General features: G+C 33.7%; 1 protein-coding gene across 5 annotated transcripts in view; it reads left to right on the top strand.

Moving 5' to 3' along the window:
• The window catches only part of RPGRIP1L (RPGRIP1 like), a 42027-nt gene that overhangs the window by 9048 nt on the left and 9403 nt on the right, over positions 1 to 23576 (top strand). For all 5 annotated transcript variants that reach the window (XM_030967405.1, XM_030967406.1, XM_030967402.1 and 2 more), the window contains exons 7-18: positions 763 to 868; positions 2955 to 3101; positions 4201 to 4274; positions 8736 to 8875; positions 11097 to 11203; positions 12696 to 12875; positions 13547 to 13664; positions 14810 to 15262; positions 16305 to 16456; positions 17981 to 18064; positions 20259 to 20430; positions 21542 to 21669. In XM_030967405.1, coding sequence (XP_030823265.1) covers positions 763 to 868; positions 2955 to 3101; positions 4201 to 4274; positions 8736 to 8875; positions 11097 to 11203; positions 12696 to 12875; positions 13547 to 13664; positions 14810 to 15262; positions 16305 to 16456; positions 17981 to 18064; positions 20259 to 20430; positions 21542 to 21669 — 1861 coding nt within the window. The remainder of the gene's footprint in view (positions 1 to 762; positions 869 to 2954; positions 3102 to 4200; positions 4275 to 8735; positions 8876 to 11096; positions 11204 to 12695; positions 12876 to 13546; positions 13665 to 14809; positions 15263 to 16304; positions 16457 to 17980; positions 18065 to 20258; positions 20431 to 21541; positions 21670 to 23576) is intronic.

Below are 23576 nucleotides of genomic sequence, written 5' to 3'. Positions count from 1 at the left end.
TTACTTTATTCTCATACTCAGCTGTTTTCCAGATGTCTAAGCTTTGTAGCCCCTTCACTTGCTCCAGCATGGCATTGTGACAATTTGTCCTGTGTGTCTAAAATAAACAAATATTGAAAGAGAAATTGCCTTTTCAGATATTGAAAATCTATTCTGATTTTATCGTAATTTATATTAATAAAAATCCCAACTGGTTTCTCCTGTCATACTTGTAGAAATAATCGGGTTTAGTTGCACCGTTTGAAGTAAGGAAAAACACTTAAGTAAATATTTTTTAAAATTTTGAATGATTTTGAGCATCCTTTCTAATAAACAGTACAGGCTCAAATTAATCTTAGAATTGTAAGAATATCTGCATAGATATTAAATTATTTTCATGTAATTAAGACACACTGGCAGCTTGTTTGAATACCAGACTTAAGATGTTATAGTCTAAATTGCTAGCTCTCATTTTCTTTGCAGTGTTTGATAGGTGGAAACTTCACAAAATGGTGTTCTACTGGCACCAAATATTTTGGATGGTGGGAGAGAGGTAAAACAATCTCTTTAGGCATAGGATTGTTTTCTTTTTCTGTCATATACAGCTTTATACAATAAACAAAGATGTATATGTATTGATAGAAGTTGCTGTGTCATCAAACAGTAAAATGTTTATTTACCTAAACTCTCTAGTGTGAATTATAGAAGAACAAATTAATTTGGCTATTATACGCTACATCTTCAAAGTATGTGTTTATGATGCATTTGTTTTTAATTTTGAAGGCTAAACATTCAGGACAATGTGGAAATGATCAAGGTCCATAAACAGCTGGCTGAGAAAAGCAATGCTCTTTCAGCAATGGAAGGAAAATTTCTGCAGCTTGAAGAGGTAATTGCAATTTGATCAGTAACATTTCTATGCTCTTATCACATAAGCATGCTAAACAGAATACAAATTATACACAGTTCTTGATTCTAAGTCAATACTGAGTGCATTAAAATGAACCACATCCTAGATTTCACTCAAACTACTCCAGATGGAGTAGGGATTTTTAGTCTTAATCACTCTTTTTTTCAGCAGGGTCTAGCAGGTCATAGCGATTTCATCTGCAAAGTCATACCAAGCAGATTATGAAGAATGAACTGAGTTGTCTGGCTATGGAAAGAGATCCCAAATCATTTAAAGAGAGGACTTTGACTTAGATGTACTGATTTACCGAAAAAGCCTACCAAGCCCCCTTCACTTTATTACTCTTTGCTGAAGTTTGGGCAGTTTGGCTCTTCTGTTCTGTTAGGATTTAACCTCTGCTCGTATGTTCTTGGAAATTATTTTATAGGGCCACTTTAAGTAATAATTTTCCTTATAAGAAGAGCAATTTTATGAAAATATCTCCAGAACCTGCAATTCCATAGTAGATTATCTGTAGGTTTTAATTATACCACTTTTTTTCTGCTTTTTTTCCTGTATGTATATGGAAAACTTCATATACATACAAAGGTGGTATGATAATACCTTGGAAATTGGAGACTTCCTGTAAGCGGGAATCCTACCTGCAATAGAGCTTTATTATGTATCCAGCCTTAAGAAGTGGAAGCACTGAGCGTCCTTAAAAACACCTGTGTGCTTATTGTTAGCATGCTAAGTAACACTTGTGCCATTAGATTTTTCTTTGATTCCTTTTTTGACCATGTTTTTCTGTTTCTGCATTTTGTTTTGCTTTGCCTCCTTCCCCCTCTTCAGTGTAACTCCTGTATCTTATCTGCCAAACTGAGAAAAGGTTTAACATGGCATTTTGTCTTCTTTCTCTTTAAGAAAGCTAAAACAGAGAGAGTTTACTCTAGAATTTAGAGTTAAATTCTCTCTGTTTATAACTATAAATAACTAGTTATAAAAATAGCTATAAAAATAACTCTATTTCTTTTTGTTAGACTGCCTGCTAATATTTTTTTATTCTCTGTGATTTTTGTCTTCCTGAGAAATGAATACAAAAAACTGAAGATCAAGTTGGTGACTGATTTTTCCTAGTTTTTTTGTTAATTTCCAGTCTGTTCAGACTGCATGTGAACGTAAACGATTTTTACAGGATTAACATTTAGCTTCTCCATTTAACTACTTTGTAGGAATGCTGTATGGAAAAAAATGAAGCTCACTTCTTTCTGTCTAAAAGCATTAAACATTAACTATATTCACATATGTATTTGGCATAAATTATCATCTAGTCACTTTATGAAACAGGAGATTGGGTTTTCAACTAGTTTGTCTCAAAACATAACTTGAATGTGATTTACATGTGAATTTTTAATGAATGAGGCCTAATTACAGGATTGTAGGCAGTATAATATTAACTAATATTCTGGAATAGTGGCTCCATTGGCATCTTCCATTTAATTTTAAAATTGGTTAAATGTACCATCAAAGTAAATGAAAATATGATGGAAATCAGAAGTCCCTTATTAAATTTCTTCTAGCTGGGAAATAGAGCTGAATGTATGAGGGTTGCAAGAGAATCATATATCTACAATTGTGTGTATATGTGTATCTATAAGTATAAAGATTTATATGTGTGTGTTTTTATATGTATATATAAATATAAGGGTTAAGAGAGCTGTGGCAAGCTCTATGATTAACATAGATGTGGATGACACTGATTTCTGCTTGCTGCTGCAGTGGTTTTTGGTTAGCATGTACAACCACTGTAAACACTGCAAAATTTTTTTATTGCTTTACAGATTTATTTCTTTGTCATTTTCATCATGAGGAAACTGAGGATTTGATATTCATGAGGGCAGCCAGGTCACCTTCTGCTGGCCATGGGAAGAGAAAGTTACTTTTAGTTACTTAGTTCAAGAATGTGTCCTGCTGATGACATTGAGAACATCTACTCAATAGCGCCTTGAGAGCCTCGTGTTGAAATACACAATGTGGGAACCTTCTACAAGGTCTGATTTTGATATTCCTTCCTTCCTTTTCACAGAACCTAAAGAACTTGAAGACCAACCATGATGCTTTATTAGCAAAAGGTGATGAACTGAATGTTCAGCTTAAAGAGGAGCGGTTAAAGTGCTTTCATCTTCAAAAAGAATTGCAGATGGTAACTATTTCAAACAGAAGGACAGAAGAGGTGAGATTGTGTTCCAGAGATCTTGCATCTGCTTGAAGTACATACAGATAAGGGAAGAGTTAATGATGAGATACCTTTTAATTGTGAAAATGTGAATAGATGTTTCAAACACATTTAGAAGACTGACGTGGTGATATATATACTAGTGATATATATACTTTTATCCCATTAAAAAGAAAAAGACAGTGGCTGCTGCTTTGCATTTGGTAGAATATCAATCACACTTGATCCCTGTGCCACATAGTCACTGCACCAGTATTTGGACAATATTTGAGGTTAAGATATAGGATTCCATGTCAATTCTGATAATGAGCAAATGGTTTGTTAGCTGAAAGAAAATTATACTTAATTTATTGATAATGGTTTTTTAGTATTCTTTCAACCTGATTTCATTCCAGTACACTATAGTGTTATATCTGATTTAGCAGTTCAAATCAATTACTTCTGTTTCTTTGTCTAGAGGCTCTCTGTGGATGTCATCCACACTTAGGGCTAAAAATCAAGTGGTTTATTTCTCATTCTCTTCAATGCATGAGGAGTAAGAGTCTGCAGTCTTACTTGTTTTTCTGTTACATTTTGTAGTAAATTTAGTTTCACCACCTGGTTTACCTATTTTAAATGTATTTTGCATGAACCAGGTTTACCAAGAAGTAACTCACAGATACTTCCTCCAAACCTTTAAAATATTGTAATGCATGAAAGTATCTTCTTGCTATCTCATAGCTTTAAAGTTATGTCTTGCTTTAGTGAATGTTTTGAAAACAAGAATGTGTTGTTTATCATGTCAGTAATACACTTAGACTTTTAGATTTTTATATTATTTTGCATGTATACCCTGAGATTGGCTCTTATGGTTAGAGCAGGATGCTAATACTGCCAAGGTTGTGGTTTTCATCCCCAAATGGACCATTCACTTTAAATTGGACTTGATGATCCTTGTATCCCTTCCAACACAGAATATTCTTTGATGCTGATTTTGTATAAAAAGAACAAATAATAGCTTGACAATGCCTACAAATAATTAACTATCTTTCTTCACACATTCATTGTAATTTGCTTTTGTGCTGTGCATCAAATAAAACTTCCTTCTTCGTTTTAGTTACAGGAAAGAATAAATGATCTAGAAAACGAGAACAAACTCTTGAAGGAAAACTGTGATAAGCTGCATAACAGGTAAGTTATGGATTCTGTATATAAAAAATTAGGATCCTGTCCTGTTGAATAGAACTTCATACACTAAGTGCTGGAATGTGCCTATTGGGTGTTTGTGCACACATGTAAATATGTTTGTGCTCCAGTTTATCATATCAGTAAGTGTATATGGAAACATTCATGGTGCTCTGCCTGTATTTCATCTGCCCTTTTTAAATGGACCAACTTGTTCTAATACTCTTGAAACAATAGGACACTACTTTTAAAAGCGTAATTAAAAATAAGTAGGAGTCACTTTATTTTGAACATAAATGAAAGAATTTTTAGTTGAATTTCTCATTATTTTCTTTAGAGTTATTGTTGAAAGAAGGATACTTCTAGGTAGATATATATTAATTTGGATTTATTTGGGGTTTTAGGATTGTTTCTTGGGGTTTTTTTTAACAAAGAGGTGTTTGAATTTTTGTCAATGGGATAAAAGTTCTTCCAGCACTTCACAGTGAACCTATATAAAGTCTGATATTTAGCTTTTTCACTAATTATTTTTGAGGCGTGGTTTGTTTCTGTTGTAATAGCTATCATTTCACTTCTACTGATACAGAAATAAGTAATTCTAGCCAATTGCCACAAGCATATGAAAGAAAAAAATGACCTTCAAATGACTTTTCCTTTATTGTGAAACTGTGATTTTATTGCAGTAAAGAGGGTTATATAATAAGACAGGTGTCTTAGAGTTAATAACTGCCTCAGAAAATATGTAAAATGCTTGACATATTTTCTTGTATTGAAATTATTTCTCCTCTTAAAGTGTTTGGCTTGTCAGTGTGATGTCTGTCAAAAGAATACCAATGACTAAACACAATGTGAGTGATACCAATTTTTGTTTATAGAATTCTTACAATATTTCTTATACTTCCTGTACTGTTTGTGGTGAAATTAAAAATTATAGAAGTGAAAAATGGTGAGTACAAATAACTTAAAATAGTTTTTTACTTATGAGATGTAACAGTTGTATTATCACAATACTCAGAGATTTGTATAGGGGCAGTTGATCAGTTGTCTGTCGCTTAAGTTCTTTGTAGATTTCTCCAAAATTTGATCATGTTATAAATATTTCCGATTATGATTTCTTTCTCTCTTTTGTCATTATTCAGAAAAGTAATACTTACTAAGAAATCAACTTATGATATTCCTGTTCTACTTAAGTCATAGAGAATTTAAGATGTTTAAATAAAATTAAATATGCTTCTGTTACTATGTAGTAACCTACAATACGGCTGTTCTTTTATCTAAAATGATCTGCCTTTTCATATAGTCCCATTTAAATGTTGATTCATGTTTCATCATTCCATATTGTGGTTTTACTCCAGCCAGCCACCAAGCCCCTCACAGCCCTTGCTCACTTCCCCACCAGTGGACTGGGGAGAGAATTTAAAGAGTAAAACCTAGAAAAATTGTGCAGTGAGATAAAGACAGTTTAATAGGGAAAATAGAAGCTGTGCACGCAAGGAAAGCAAAACAAGGAACTCATTCCTGGCTTCCCAGGGGCAGGCAGTTGTTCCATGCCTTCAGGACCCCATCACACATTACAGTGACTTGGGAGGGCAAACACCATCACACCAAATGTCCTCCCTTTCTCCTCCTTCTTCTCACTTTATCTACAAGAAAATATTCCTTTGATCTGCTCTCCCAGCTGTGTTGCCTCCCAGTTTCCCACACTCCCCCAGCCCTTTCCCCAGGACAGCAGTTTGAAAACCAGAAAAGGCCTTGGTTATCTCCAAGCCCTGCTCAGCAGTAACAAAAGCATCTCTGTATTATCATTGCTGTGTTCAGCACAAATCCAAAACACAGCCCCATACCAACCACTAGGAACAAAAAGTACCTGTGCCTCAGCCAAAACCAGCACATTGAGTAACAAGAAATTAGAGAAATGGATCATTTCATTATAACCACTGTTTAATGGCTAGCTTTTTCTTATTTTCACAATGGAACTCTACTGCAGCTTACTTTTTGCTAGTGGTGGGTAGGAAGTGCCCACAGGTGCTAGATCATTAATAAATCTTTTTAATAGAGGAAAAGAGGCACAAATCCATCCTTTGCTGTTGTTATTTTTGGGAAGTTGATAGCAATTTTGCCAAAGACAGGACTGCAGAACTGGGCCTGAAAAGTTTGCAAAGAACAAGTATGAATTTGTCAGTTGACTCTTATTATTTACTCTTTGTCCAAGAAAACAATACATTTTGATAAAGGGTTTGGAAGAGTGGTTTTCATATGACCTTGTAATGCAAACCTGACAATGCCTAAATTCTTTCAAAATGAACGGTGCCCAATGTGGTTGACCATTATAGTTTATTCACATGGCTTTTACTCTGATGAAATACCATAGATGTGACAGATTTTCCACGTGAATCTTAAATTCAAATGAAAAAACAACACAAGTGGACTCAATTCAAACTAAAACATTACATTAAGCATAATCATTAAGCATCAAACATTAAATATAATCATTAGCATTACATAGGCTTGGAGGAAACCTGTCTTCTGAAATCTTCTTCATTTAAATACTGAGATCTTGAACTGCCATCATAGTAACTCTTAAAGGTTTCACTGACAGTATAGTCTTCCAAAAAACTGCATTAGATGTAGCTACATCTTTATGTGAAATTATTGTACCTAAAGCTAGCAAATGCACATACAGTTGTCATTGAAATGTGAAAACACTTTCAGAATTGTGAAAACTAAGGGTATTTGATACCTTTTTTGATATGCTTTGTTCTTTCCTTATGGGACCAATGAGGCTTTAAGCAGTTAGAGAACACACTGTATCTTTTCTATACCTAGGCAGTACTGTGGAATGATAGTGGGTGTAGTGCATTATATTCTCTGCATATTAGGTTCAAAATTATAGGAGAGTAAAATAAATCTTATTTTACTGCAGGACTTAGAAGCATTCCTTAAGTTCATGCATGCTGTAAAAGACAATGTGTCAAAGTGTAAGATGTTCTGTGCCTGGAGAAATGTATTAAAAGAGTTTAGGTATACTATGAAGAAATGACAAAATACAGGGAAATAAAATAGTTTTTAAGAAGAGCACAAATCCAGAATATAAACCCTTGCCATATACTTCAGAGTCTACAGTTCATGCTGTAATAGTCTTTTTTTCCTTTAAGGTCATTCTTCAAATATTTTTGATGTAACTGCACTTACACGTACTCAGAATCACTGCATGTAGTCACCCATCAGAGCAGTCATTCTCTTTGAGTCTACAGGTACAGTCTACAAGGCTCTGTGGGCTGTCCCTTCTGCAATACTTCTTTCTTCTTCTTCTTCTTTTTTTTTTTTTGTTGTTGTTGTTGTTGTTGTTATTGTGGTTGTTGTTGTTGTTGTTGAGGCTTGTTACATAGATGTCTGGGAGAGATGGGCTGCAAAATGGATTCCAGAAGATTTTTTTAATACATTTAATACATTTTAATACATGTATATAAAATATAATATTTGTTACCTGGTGAACGTCTGCAAAGGAAAGAGTTGAGGAACTGATGGCTTTGTTTAAAGAAAACCCCATAGTTTATGATTTTTCACAGAATATGTAAATGAATAAAACTGGTTTATGATTTGTTAAGATGGACATTTTTCCAGTCAATAAGAATGCAAGAATTGAACAACAGTAATATGAAGAGCATAGTACTCACTGGCTAAGAAAGCACATTACATTGCTTCTTTTTTTTACCTGTAAGGAATTATACTGTAAATTATGTAATATAATTATTTTTATTTCAGTCTGAATTACACATTTTGTTATGGTTTCAGCAGTTCTGATTCTGTACCCCTGCAGTCCTTGCAAATAGATTGGCAGTTTATAATAAATAATATTAAAGGCAAAATAGTTATTCTAATTTCTTTTCCCACCTTTTTTTTTTTTTTTATTTCTTCAAGTAGGAGAAAGATGACTTTATATGCACTTCTTAAGCAGTAGCAGAATTGTTGTTTTAGAGTATGAGAAAACTGTTGTCACTTTGTGGTCAACATTTCTTTGACCAGGCAACTGACTTGAGGTTCTGCATGTCTCACAAATTTAAAAGAAATCAGGTGGATGATTCCAATTCTCTACATTAAGAGGGTTTGTACACAAAGAAACCCTAGTTTCGTAGTTGTCACTTGCTGAATTTTTCTGTTGTGGATTGTTCTGAGATATGCATCTCAGTTGCTTTCCTAATCCCACAAATGTTGCGTGCTACCAACTTTTTTTAACTTTGGAGCTGTAAATTAAGGTCAGTTCCTTTGCTTATCCGCAAATCTTTCATGGTTTTTAATTGCATCCTGAGAGAGCCACCTGGGTTTCAAGAGCAGTCGACCAACATGTTTACGTGATTCCTCAGCCACAATGACAGTGGTCTCTGTGCTGCTAAAAGGTTTTCTTCTTGATTATTTTCTGCTGAAGCTGATTTCTAAAAGTTTTTCATATAACGTGTTTTATTGCAGTGTCTTCAGTCTGCCTCATGAACAGCAATGGAAATCAAAGGAACAGCAACTGAAACTGCAAATTGCTAAACTAGAGGCAGCTATCAAAAATGATCTAGCAGACAAAAATGAAATCCTTGACAAGATCAAAGTAGAAAGAGGTATATTTATGAGAAAACTAGTATTTTCTCAAAATGTGAGATTATACCCATATTGGAGTTGAGATATACTGCCCAGAAAAGTGGAATCTCTGTTGCTGGTGTTTTCAAAGCTGCATTTTAAGTATACATTTGCTAAATACACCTAAGTTATGACTATCTATTAAGTGCAAAATATGACCCAATACAGAATGAGCTGAATGAGGCCCATATAATTTCAGCTGCATTTATTCTTCATCTGTTGGGTTTTCATATTTACTCTTTATTCAGTATTTCTTCTCTTCTCTACACTGAAAGTTCTTGTGGAAAAGAGACCCCTCTGACAGTCTCTCTCAAATTATAAACCACTATTCTGTTCACTGTACAAAGCTATGTGAAGCCCATTTAGGCCCTTGGCAATGTTTGTCTTTCATTAATTCAGATTTGTTTTTATTTTCAGTATATACTAATTTTTATTTACAGCATTGTACATGTAAAATAACAGTTTTCTTTTAATCTAATGAACAGATTATTTCATATGTGTTTTTTTCATACTGTAGGACAACTTCTTAGTGAATACTGACCTTGCAATCTTTATTTTAATCTCAGCACTGGTTACTGTAGCAATATGAAGTTTACAAAAGACAAGCACAGACAGAAAGTGAAGATACTTAGTTCAGAGTTGATTCTTCAAATGTGTATTTTTAAGACGTGTATTTCTGCGAACAATTTCATAGAATGAAGTGGGCCAACTTCTTGTGAATAATTCTTATGATGATGGGTTGAGTTCAGCACATGCGTACCATTAGGATTCTCAGTAGCTCTGCTGACTTCACATACCAGATTGAATATTTAAATATTTTATTTGATCACAGTAAGTGTTTGCAAAATTAGCCTTAATTGATACTAAAATAAAGATGCCTTAAGCTACGTTATTATGAAGCTACGACATACTAACAGTTGTTACTTGTAGCATGATTATGAAAAAACTGGCATTCCGTCTTCTTTCCTTCCTGTGGCCATTATGTTTAACTGTCAGATGTTTACCATCCCTTCCTCAGGTAGCTTGTTGTACTCCTAAACTGAAACACCGGAGTACTACACTTCCGATTTCTATTGAAATGACTTGCTGCAGCTGGAGTAGATGTTCTAATATCCTTCTAGGCCTCTGTGTATAGGATTTGATTACAGCTCCGTCTTTCACAAAACATAGGCAGTATAACTTTCTTCAGTCACATATTTCAGAGTATCTGACTTTGCTGTACATTCCTCTTTGAAGTTCAATAAAGAATTGAAATTAATGCTTGTCTTAAAGTACTGCCTAGAACTAGTGTAGAAATAATTTCTTGTCTACCCTTTGTGGTTTGGCATATGAGTCTTTTTCCTAAGCTTTTCCATGTCTAAGAAAGATGGTAAAATAAGTGAAGCCTTGAAAATTCTTAATGCTACAGGAGACCTACATCATCTTGACATTTTCTATGTCCTCCTTCTGTATTTCCCTTTTACAATGATCCTGTAATTTGATCTGATTGTTTTAGTAGTATTTTTCTGGCCATAACATCATAATGTGCTTTGTAATAGTTGAAAGAAATGTATTTAGATAGAAAATAAAGTAACACTCTATATTTTATGGGGTTTTTTTAATATAGTACTTTCAGAAGCTAGATCACCCTTCCACCAGCCTCATTTCCTTTAGACTTTTATACCTGTGTTTTTCCCAGATTCTCAGTCATAAATTACAATAGCTGTTTGGTTCATGTTCATTGAAGCTTACTAACAGTAGTGTTTCATACAGGTTTTAAAAGACTGAGATAAGCTAATACAAATTCCAAGTTGAAACAATTCCTATAGCAAGGATTGTTGTCACTCATAAATTCATACAGTGTATGTATTTACTTAGTTATGTCTAAGTACTTTTTATTTTACATTAATAAAATCTCATTAATTGCTGCATTTGTTATACTTGTTTGTACTACTGTTCTAGAGAGTACACTATTTAATAAGTACAATTTTTTTATTATTGTCTCAATAGAGAAGTATTGATTGTGTCAGTAAAAGTTGACGTCTTGCAAAAATTAACCCTGTCCCAACCAGAACAAGGACACGAAAATTTCCCCATATAAAATACATTAGTTTCTGCATTTTGCAATGAAGTTTTCATGTATATATGAATATGAAAAAATCAAGTTTGTAATTTTCTTAACTATGTTTAATTAAGTGTAATATTTTGTTCTTCTATATCAAGACCAAAAGGAAAAGCTGATGCAAGACAACAAAGACCTGCAGTTGCGCTACCTGGAACAAAAACAACAACTAGATGATCTGAAAAATCAAGTGAAGTTTTTAACCAAGGTGAACTGTATTTTTGTTTCAAATATGAGGAAAAAACCACTCTATGTTTTACTTTTATGCATAGTGCAGATACTTCTTGATACTTTCTTCTAGTCAAAGAATATAGAAAAATAAGTGTTTATTTATTCATGCTATCAAGCAAAATATCATGTCTAGTGAGAATGTTATCTTGTTATCTTGTTATGCTGAATGTATTTCTTCAATTCACATCTGGTAACACCTTTCCATTAAATGTCAGGAAACTGATGTTGGTGTGGCAGAATTCAATGAAACCCTCTTACTTATAAAGGTATCTTACAAAGAGTGTGGGGTTGGAACTAAATAATATTTAGGATCCCTTTCAACCCAAACCATTCTAGAATTCCATATTTTGCATTCTCTTATTTTCTCATTTGTGCAGGGTGTTTTTGTTGGTTTGTTGGTTTTGTTGGGTTTTTTCTTCTTTTGTTAAACCCTTGGCTGACCATTGTATGCTTTCTACACACCTGGAATTTTCAAGGGCTGAATTATTTGAGCATCTTTCAGTAGTAATGCCTCAAGCTCAAATGAGGCATGAACTACTGGTCTTGTCATTTTTTAGTTACAGTTAATCAGAAGTGAAGATGAAAAGATTGCAAGAATTAAATCTTAATTTATGTAAATAGTTCATTATAACAACAAAGGAGAATTAAATCAGTTTCACAGCCATTTAAAAAAACTTAGTTTCTCTCAGTTAAATGACTTATCATACCATCTTGTGATCCCTATAATGTTTACTAAAACCAATTTTGTTTATGAATTCTGTAATTGATGCAAGTATACCATAAGCATGGAAATTCCAGTATGTGGTATAGCAATACCACAGGAACTTATCTTAGGAACTTAACTTTGATTATTAAAACAGAAAAACAAAAATACTCAGAAAATACTCTATTCTTTTTTCTTTTGCACAAATTAAAAATGGAGTGAGAGGAAGAAATCAGTGAACAAATAATTTTGCAATGTTTCCACTGTTTGGGTAATTTATGTTTTATTTTCTTGAGGAAGTGTTTACTGTAATGATGATTATATAATGATAATTTTTTAAAACCCCACAAATACAGAAAACCTCAATGAAAACTAACTCCCCAGTATTAATAACAGAAGGAATGTAGACTTGAGAATAATAATTCGGGGTTTGTATATTTATGGAGGCAGGATTATTAATTATGAGAAAGGCAAATATATCTGTTTGTATTTTCATTGGAGTGACAGGAGTGATTGCTTCTGAATATCTGATACATTTTAATTGGTTCCTGATAATCATGAGATTACATTGCTGAAAACAATCCTGACACATTCTAGTCTACCTCATTCCTATTTTTGTGTTACCATGTGCTTAAAGTTTATAAAGTTCTGCTTAATGCCTTACTGTTGTACCAAACGTATATGCCAATGTTGCATTAAGCCATGCACAAATACATGCAAATCTTTTGCAAAAATATTTTCTTGTAATTTTTCTAATGTGCTCCAGGATCGAAAGCAACAAAAGAATGTGAACCTTCTGTTCTTTGAAAAAGTGGAAGATGATATCCATAAAGATGTAGAATACTCCATGCAGGAGCTGCAGTTAACACATGCGGAAACTGTGCAAGAACTTGAGAAGACAAGGAATTTGTTACTTGTGCAGCACAAAATTAGCAAAAATTACCAGGTACTAAACTCTACTCACAGTGGGAAATAACCTGATAATAACATTTTAACCTTTGTAGCTCTGACACTTGTAATAATTAAAACTTGCAAATTCAGCAACAAAGCCAGTCTGTGCATAGGGAACCAAACATAAAATCTGTTGTTGCTTAAGGTATTGTTTAAAAAATGTGCGATCCAGGTGACTAAATTGTAGTTTTTAGCTCATCCTGCCCTTAACCCTCAGACTGTTCCTTCTCTCTAAGCATTATCTCTGAGCGTTATCTCTGAGCTTCTACTAGGTCTTCACAAGAAAATGTGCTTATCAAATAAGCTTCCTTTCCCATACCTCCACTCTGCTTTCTCTGTCTTCTTTCTACTTCCACTGTTAGACTAGTGCAGATCATATTTTGACTTTTCATTCAATTAATTAGCATTTAAAATAACAAAATCATTAAAGAAACTGTTGGGTATATTGCCCTAAATAAAAGCTACTCTGTTTTTCCTATTGATGTTTTTAGGTTTTGCTGACATTAGAACTGATTTGTTGTATTGATAAGTAAAAAACTGCTATTTTTGCATACTCTAAATGTTCTTTCCTCAAATCTAACTGTATTTTAACTTGTAGCCAAAAACATTTACAACATCAGTACAGACAATCCTCAGAAGTTCTTTTTACTTGCAATTGTTTTTCAGACTGAAGTAGAAACAATGACAAGAAAGATGGAAAGTCTACAGAAAGATTATGAGCTCAAATTGGAACAGTATACCCATCTTCTCGATATTAGAGCTGCACGTATCAGAAAACTAGAAGGTATCTTTAAATTATGTTCTTCACTAATTTTTTTTATATTTTATCTCTTCCAAATTACTGTTTTAAATTTATTCTCCAGGTGAAACACTTTTCCATTCCTAAAACTACTAGAAAGGTCAGTTCTTTCATGGAAAGGTATCTATTCCAGTTAATTTTCATTGACTTAAATGACAGTTATTAATTAAACCAAATCCAACAAAGTGGTTTTTATACTGCAGCTATTGCTGAATAAGAATAAAATTACCAAACTTGTTTTTTTTGATAAATCATACTTTTATGGTCAACCTTTTACTTTACGGTACTATCATTACAGAATCACTTTGTGTTACTAAAATTCCCCAAGCCTTGTTATAATATACTGACATAGTATTTAAACAGGATGAATTTCAAGTATTTTTTTAGTGGCTTCACTGTGTAAAAGGAGCATAGGAAGCCTCAAATAGGATATTTTACAAACTCTGATGTTGAAACAATTTTCACATTTTGTCTCCAAGTTGCATCTATTGCATCATGGTTTATGTCCTAATTCTGTAAGCATGTATTTTGATTTCTTAGAAGCATACAATTCCAGAATGGCTTGGGCTGGAATCCATCTTATTCCAAAACCCTTCGAGGGGCAGGACACCTTCCACTAGAAGACTACTCAGAGCCCCATCCAACCTGTGTTAACCACTTATTAACCACTTATCACCTGAAGCTGGGAAACATGTGAAGGTCTTTGCTGATAGTTCTATCCACTCAAGATGCACCATATGTTAAAAGTCAGATGTATTATTTGTTTCTCTGGCAAATTTAGATCAACCCTACAAAAATGTGCATCTTAAATCTCTGCTACATTTGCATAGTGATACTTACTTTGAATATTGCATAAGACTTCTGAATTTTACCTTCCTCACTCCCTTGTAACCTGATAATAACTGTTAGAGGCCTGTGTCTATGCATACTGAGGCAGATCCATTGAAGAAACACTCTTGATTGTTGCCAGTGTGCTCAGTGGGCCTTCAGCGTATGAATTATTTTTGATAATGCCTTTATGAAAGTAACATTGTTAATATAATTGAATTTCATCCTTTCTTCTCAGTCATTAGTTGTATTTGAGTTTTTAAAAAGACAATCGTATTATAACTCTATTTTATCTGTTGCAGCGCAACTAAGAGACATTGTGTATGGTACAAAAACACTTAAGTCCAGACAAGAAGTATTGCCGAATGATCCAGTGGGTGGATTTGTTGAAACTGTTCATTTAGAAAGAGGAGAGAACCTTTTTGAAATTCATATCAGCAAAGTGATCTTCTCTTCTGAAGCTATGCACACTTTTGGTGACTGGGAACCTGCAACCTTTTGTACTTACGCATTCTATGACTTTGAACTTCAGATAACCCCAGTAGTTCATGGGAAGACCCCATCATATGACTTCACTTCTCAGTTTCTTGTGCAATCTGATGATAGCTTCTTTCACTATATACAGGAAAACAACATCACACTGGAGGTTCATCGTGCGTATGGCATAGATTATGAAACAATTGCCTCTTGTCAGCTTAAGTTCCATGAAATCTTGGAAAAGGAAGGCAAGATCTACAACACAGCAAATATAGTTGGTAGTTAAGATCTCACAAAGTATTCTGTTTGATTATGTGTCACTGTATTGCAAGTGGTAAATAATGCATATTTGACCAAAAATGAATTTGTGCATTACTGTTTCAAAAGGAAAAAAAAAAGTGTTTACAAGAATACTATTTTCTGTTGGATGTGCAGCATGTTTTTGTGCTTCTGCCAACATTTGTGGAAAGCTGGGATGGGTGCAATTTTGCCCATAATAGCATATAGCCACAGGGCAAGAGGGAAAAAAAACAAAAAAGGAGGCACCCCCACTTTGCCCATCAGTGCTTTGTATCTGGGCTGAATGTCCTAAGTATATCCTCTCTTTCCTTATCCATAAACAAAGGAAGAAATGGTTTAATCTAAATTGGTAAGATAAAGTTTGCCATATAATGGTGAAAAAGGTACAAATGATGGTGATTATGATTAACAATATATATATAGTAGCATAATCTAGGAGGGTGTTTATTTACATTTTGTGGATTATTTTAGGCAAATTCATATTCATTATATTAAAATAAATTTAAGGTATCCTGGACAAGACACTTCTAAGATGTCTTGAATGTTCTTTGCAGCTTACTTTTTCTTCTAGAAACATTTTGTCAGATCAGCATATTCAGTGACCTCTTAACTGCCTACTGTTGTAGAGAATCTGGTTTAATAAGGCATTGTAAAGTGGTACCTTTGCCAGTAATTTAAATTGCATACTGCTTCTAACTGTTAACAAACAAAAGTGTCCTAACCTTTATTTGCCTTAAGGAGATAAAAATATTGAACTTTGATTTGGCTTTGTAGTAAATATTTAAGTAGAGAAAAATGGCTGTGTTTTGATTTTGGATCATACAGTGGGAGCCTGAGGAATTGTTTCTGTTTCTAACATGAACTACAGATGTCACATCACAAGCACTGGTGTAATGCATAGGCTCAATCTTTAATTTGTGGCTGTTCTGCAAATCTTGCATTTGTGGGTTTTCCTAGCTTTTGAGTAACATACCTCAGTGTTGAAAAGAAAATTAATGCAATCCCCCATTTATTCCTTAGGAAAAACAGGACACATTCAAAATTATGGTACCGTAGAATATTGGATCAGGTTACAAGTTTCTGTGGACCAAGCTGTTCTTCCCTACAAACAGAGGTCAAAGGATCTGGGATATATAATGCCCAGTTTTAGGGAGCATGAACAACCATCCAAGGTATGTTTGGGTCTGTACTTGATAGAGAGAATTACTTCATGGAGAAGAGAAGCTTCAGGGTGACCTAATTGCAGCCTTCCAGTATCTAAGGAAGCCTACAAGAAGGCTGGAGAGAAGCTTTTTACGAGAGCACAGGACAAGGGGGAATGACTTCAAATTTGAGGAAAGTTGATTTATATTAGAAGGCAGAAATTCTTCATAGAATCATAGAATAGGCTAAGTTAGAAGGCACTCAGCAGAATGAATGAGTTGACCTCCTGGCCCTGCGCAGACACCTCAACAATTCCAAATGCTCCAAATGCAAATTGGGACAATCCTAATTGTCCAAATGCTCCCGGAGCTCTGACTGCCTTGGGACCATGACCGTTCCCTGGGGAGCTTGTTCAGTGCCCAACCACCCTCTGTGCAGAGAACCTGTTCCTGATGTCCAACCTCTCCCTCTCCTGACACTACTCCAGGTGTTCCTTCAACTGGTACAGGTTGCCCAGAGAAGCTGGGGCTTCCCCATCCCTCGAAGTGTCCGAGACGAGGTTGGATAGGGCTTGGAGCACCTGGTATAGTGGAAGGTGTCCCTGCCCATGGCAGGGAGTTTGCGACAAAATTTTAAGTTCCCTTCCAATCCAAGCCATTCTGTCATTCTGCAAGAGTTTTGATAAAATAACTGTTGTTCTTTCTTTCTTAGTTGTTCTTTCTTAGTTGTTCAGTTCTTTCTTTTTAAGTTCAAATAGCTTAGGTCTAGGGTTGATATGTTCAAAGTGTAATAAAGTTAAAGATTCTTGAACTGGAAAACACGTTAGCAGTTTTTCATATAAAGAGATCAAGAACTAGTTGAATTATCCCTTGTCTGAAGAGGCAAAGTCTTAAACTTACTTATTTTTACTGAAATTGTCACTATAACATTTGACATTTTATTTCATTTTCTTGAGCTGTAAGTGGCAGATCATACTCATGAATTTTAAACCAACTAGGTTTTGGATACATAGAGTAGGTGAAGCAGTTGTTCAAAAAGGTTTTGACGTCCTTAACATTGGAGTATTATGAGATTGAAATTCCTTCACAATGGGTTTTTTACTGAGTTTTTTAGCTGGATATTGAAGAGCATTTTGAAAATAAAATTCACTTTGCAGTCACATTTAAATTAGGGCCACAGGAAAAAAAGGGACTTTCAAACATCTTCAACAGTCATTTAAGAAATAAAAGCAAACAGGTTGAAATGCAAAAATGAAAATGCTAGAGTTTTTAATGGGCTTTTTTTAACCTGAGTTGTTTAGAATATTTTATTTCTGGGGTAACTCTAATGTTTTCTATTATTCCATAATGTAAATTTATATTATATATAAAATCTCCATGGGTTCCATGATGTAATCTGAGAAGTATGTTGTGTATGAATTCTGTTAAATTGTATCTGAGTAGAATTAAATTTGGTGCCACTAGATTTGGCTTTGAAAAAAATTAAGAGTTCCTCATAATTTGCTATAAAATAAGATGGCAATAAGTGTTCTTCAATATATTTGTTTAGTACAGACTCCAACACTCAAAATGAAGCAGCGTGCAGCTCAAGCACACAAGAGAGTCTCTTTTCTGGATCTTAGTGCAGTACAGATGGCAGTAAGTTCTAAGTATTTCTGTTATGCACAATGAAGCATGAAAGGCTACTTGTAGCTCCATATGGGCAATTTGTAGAACTAATAATTAAGAACACTGGATTATTTTAGCAGCACAATACTGCACTGTCCCAGGCAATGAATGATAGCGTAGTACTGCATAGAGGTGGAGGACGCAATGCAGTGATATTTGTGTGACTCCCTCAAAACTGCTTGATATCCTCCACAGTTTACAAGTTTCAATTTCCACTTAGGGCAGATTCTAACAAGACCAATCAGCTCGCTCTACACTGTGTTTCTCAACTCTCTGCATTATTCAAGTGTCTTTCTACTGTGTACCACTTGCACTGCGTATAAGTGCCTCTATAGAAACCAGCTTAATCCAAACAAATCCTGACTGTTGGGCTAATGGGATACACAATTTGACACAGTTCAGAGTCACCTCTAAAATTAAGTTTATCAGCTGAGATTGCACACATTCTGAAAATCATGATACTTCTTAACTTGGCATACACAGTCATCTGTACATCCTTCCAGAGTCTAAGACAGTCTACATGGAACTAACTCAGATGAATTTGCTGCATTTTGTAAATTTTCTTCTGAAATAATTTGCATTCAAGGTACTAAAAATAGGTTGTGTTTAGTCTTTCAAGTAAATCCGGTAAGTAAAGGTATGTTCTTCAACAGGCAATTATAAAAAGTTATATTTATCTATTACATATAATTATAATATTAATAATATTGCATTAATTAAAAACTAGTTGTGGGGTTTTTCCCTTTCATAAATTACTTAATTGGATTTATTCTTTGAAGTGTTAATATCAATTTTTGATTAGCAGATTCTGTTACTGTTTGGTTTACTATGACTAGAACTTCTTTGAGAGCTATAGAGTATAGACTGGAAATAAGAATTAAGTCGATCTGTTGCATTTATCAACTTTAAAAAACAAAAAGTCAAATGTTGGTGAATATAATCTCTTGAGAACTTAGATATGAAAAACTGAAATGTTAGCCAGATAATTGTACACACAAAATATCTTCAGCTGTCCAAACAGTAGCTTCTCAAAGTTTGACAATTTTTCTTGAGCCAGGATTTTCTAAGTGAGACAGCTACTTGGTCCCCATCAGAAGTCTTTGTTCTGGGTGGCAGCTCCTCTAGCCTTTTAAAAAATCTAAACCTCATTGTCTGGTTAAGGACAAAAGTACTATTAGGCCTAAATAATGAAACAGCTGGGCCTTCTCTGATGTCTAAGTCTTGTGATGAAATGGCAAGAAAGTGTCCATGCAAGAAAAACAGAAGTTCGACAGATTAAAATGGGAAGTTTGTTTCATGTTCCAGTTCATTTTCTCAATAGCAGAGAATTTAGCTCTTAATAAAATTTCTTGTCAATGTGATACATGCCTAAGCAAATAAAAAAGGAGACTCACTAAAAGGCGGGATGAATAGTTTGTCTCACCCAAACTGCTTATGAGAATTGTCCAGCCTCATACGTAAAAGTTCTAGCAGAGGGTAAGAACCAGTGATGCTAATGCAGGGAGGCAAAGGAGGCATTTTCTATCCAAATGCTTTTCCACCAGTAAATCTATACCTGCTTTTGTATAATAATTATCTACTGCATATTAAAGGCTTCCCCTTGTTTTATTCCTAACTTAGGAATCTGTGTTTGAAAATAATGCGGAAGTACTTTGACATTTAAAATGAAGTTCCATAGGGTTCACTACAGTTATAATAATGGCCTAACTACAGATTTGAGATAGTAACATTCATACCAAAATCAATTCACATGCACACAGGTAAAATTATGTGCAGGCCTATGTGTGTAAATTTAGCTATCAAAAGTTCTTGGGTACAGTGTGTGTTTTGGGGTTTTTTGACTGAGTCTTGTAGAACTTGTAGAAAAAGATTAAATATAAATGAAACAGGAAATCAAACAGGCTGTATATATGTTGATAGGTACAAAATCATTATAATAGTTATGTTTTCACAAATGCAGTTAGATATATGTCCTTCTGCTGTATATGAATTACATGTTACAGCAGTTGACACCTTCTCATTCTTTCCTGCACTGCGTAAGCAATACAGTTGTTAAAAGGCTCTCGATAATGAATGTGGGCCGTAACTCTTCAAGTTTTGAACTTCAGTAACTTCTGCTTTTCAAGGAGTTTTATAAAGACTGTAAGTTTCTCTTTTTCTGTAGCATGTGGTACAGAATGCTAAACAGCTGTTGAGTGACAAAGTGACGGACATGGCTGAAGAAATTCAGCAGGAAAAAGAAGAGCTCTCTCATCTGTCAGAGGAGCAATTGGCTGACCAAACACTGATTACTTCTAGAGATGAGACAGAAATAATTGAAGAATTTGAACCAGAAGGTAGAATTCATGGTTATTAATAAGTAGCTGTATTTTCTGAAAAAACCTTTCTCTTTCCATTTTCATAAGCATTTCTTACTAATAGTGGAAGCTGCCTCATTATGAGAAACTTGATGGCATAAATTATATTCTGGCGTAGGCTACAGGTGAAGCTGGGTGGTGGATAAGATGTGTTTTCTTCCCAAATGGAAACCATATTGTAATTGATTGCAAAAATCTGATATATGACTTAGATTAGTAAAATTATTAGAGGAAACCTGGCTTCTATTTTAAATGTCTTCATATTCTCCCTTGGATCTATGCTGTTCCAAAGACTCTTTTAATGAGTATGCTTTTATTGTCTGCAGATAACAGCCAACGCTGATACTGGAATCCTTTCAGAGACTGAGAGGGCTAGGATGCTATATCACATGTGTGACACAAAGTTATTAGATTTATTTAAAGATTATAAAAGCCAGGTCAGCCTGGTCCAGCTCCAAGCTTAAACTGTTTATTATAGCAATAACCAAGTCCATGATACCAAGTTTAGAATAAAAGCAGAAGCAGAATGCTAACATTTTATGTTTAGTTGTTGGCAGTTTTTGCATAAGAATTCATTTAAAAGATTGGAAAAACTTGTTGAATGTTGATTTTGAATACAAGTTGTCTTTATAATTTGCTTCATGGAAAAACATGCTCTGCAGTGTTCAGAAAGTAATGCACCTGCATACAAAACTACTTTTTTACAAAAGAAAAAAAGTGCATTCTTCTTTTACATATGCATGATGTCAAAGGAAGTCAGAGGAAATTCAGACCATATTCTGACCATATTCAGACCATATTCTTAAATAAAGCTAACAGTTACTTAGTTCGTTTCAGGACTTACTCTATTAACCAGTTTGCATCTGGAAAACATTATTTTTTTAATAAACCAGAAAAAATACAGGTTATATGACTCTAAATGTCATTGGTTCACAGTGTTACTCTTCTTCAAAGGAAGAGAAGATTTACCTGGCACTTACTCTTTTTATATTAGAAAAGGAAATGTATTGCTATCTGATTTCTTATTAAGTCTTAGGTGGTCTAAAATATAGCGGGTGTTACCTGCATTGATTTTTTTTTTTTTTTTAAGATCAAGAAGATCATCAAGAGGATGATGCTGTTGAATCAATAAAAACTGATAGTGATGACTGTATTATTTCAAGTCCAGTATCCACAAATATTAAACAGCTGAGTCAGAGTATACATGGCAATTATTTGGTAAGACTAAGAAAAATATTTTAAGCCTAATGTCCTCTAAGAGTAGCTTTGCTGTATCTAACATCAGTTGTCAATGAAGCTGTACATGTACAGTATCAAATCTCTTGACTTATTCTTAAAACCAGCAATTCAGGACTAGAAGTCGTATAAGCAAAATAGCACAGCATGATATAAATTTGGAAAACTTACTTTGAACAGTATTTCAATAGGATAGTTCTCAAAAAAAATTTCACACTTTTAGATCTAACATTGACTGAACCATCTTAGCCATAAAACTAGTACTTAAAATTAACAGGTTTAAATGTTTTGCAGTGTGATATCCTAGAGGTAGGGGGTTTTTTTTAAGTGCTCTTTTTAAGGCTCTGTGGTGTCTTACAACTAGAAAGTAGTAACTAGTAACAAGAAACATGTATAAGAAATACTGCTCCTTTTTTTAAGCTGTAGAAAGTACATCTTTAAGAAGTACATGTCTTCAACTACAGTAGATTTGTAGAAATGCTGTCGCTTATATGTTCTTCAGGAAAATACAGAAAGTACTTTTGAAGATTGCATTACTTATAAGTAAAATGTAAAACAGTTTCAGGTGTAATTTTGAGAACTAAAATGAATACTAGTAATCACTATTAAGTCAAACTATAATACAGTTGCTTTATACCTTTCTAGTCATCCTGTATTTTATTTTATCAAAATTATTTAAAAACAATTCTGAGAGGATTTTGTATGTAGATTAATTTCAGGTTGATAAATTTCAACGTTCCTCCATTGATCTCTTTTTTGGTAACAATGCGCATGTTTGTGAACAGTAGATAAAACCAGTAAAAGCTGTACAGTATTAAGGCAATGTGTGATAAATTTGAATTTTAAAAATACATATTACTTTGCTGGAATTCTTGGGTTGGTTATAGAATACAGCATGTCAAAATTGCTGTTGAATTCTTTTTTGTTTGGTTAAGATCAGAAATCACTGCCTTTTATCTTTTGAGATAATTATCCTGCTGATACTCAAATACTGTAAATAGGTTTTGCGATTTTTGGAGATCATTGTGGTAATTATCTTATAAATATGAATTGAATGCCACACTATATAAGTAATTTAAGATCACACCAGGGTTATTTTTATGTTGCAAATTAGACAGTTCATAGTTATTTCTTAGATATATTGATCATAAGGCATATCTAACAGATTTTCCAGTATCAAACTATACCAGTTGCTTCTTTATTTTTTCTTCTTGTCTATGATGTATGATTGATTATAAAATACTTCATTTTGTTTAATTTCATTTATAAATTTGAATATGAAAAGCATATTCAAGTCAAAGATCATCACTTTAATGACATTCAGTAGCCATTTAACTTACTTGATTTTAGGAAAAAAAAAATTCTAAAGCCATGAACCTTTATTAGTAGAGACAGAATGGTGTGGATTTTTTTCTCTCATCCTGGTAGAATTTCCATGAACCTGCTGAATAGTGGAAGAACCTTATTGAAATATTGATCCAGATTTGGACTTTTTGTTAAAGTGTCATAGGATACATAATAAAAAGAAAAGTCTTTTGAAAGGAGGGGGTAAAATTACATTATCAAATACTGAAAGGACTTGACAGCAATGGAAATTATTCTGTATGGTGGATATTTTTACAATAGGATATATTGCTTTTCATTTTGATTAGTTTTATCATTTTTCAGCAAAAAGTAAGCTATCTCCATATTAAATAAGAACATTAATTTGGAATTCTGACTGAATATAGAAAGCTTGTACTTTGAATGTGATTTAGTACTTCAAGCGATTTAAGTTTAGAAATTAAAATTGTCAAAATATTTCCCTATAGAAGAAATATTTTAATAAAGTTATGAAAAGAAAGTAATATATTGAAAAGAAGTAAGTTTTTAAAAAATTTAACATTTCT

This window comes from Camarhynchus parvulus, chromosome 4A, assembly GCF_901933205.1.
Source record: "Camarhynchus parvulus chromosome 4A, STF_HiC, whole genome shotgun sequence".
In the NCBI taxonomy this organism is placed as follows: domain Eukaryota; kingdom Metazoa; phylum Chordata; class Aves; order Passeriformes; family Thraupidae; genus Camarhynchus; species Camarhynchus parvulus.
This window is presented reverse-complemented; position numbering and strand designations above follow the sequence as displayed.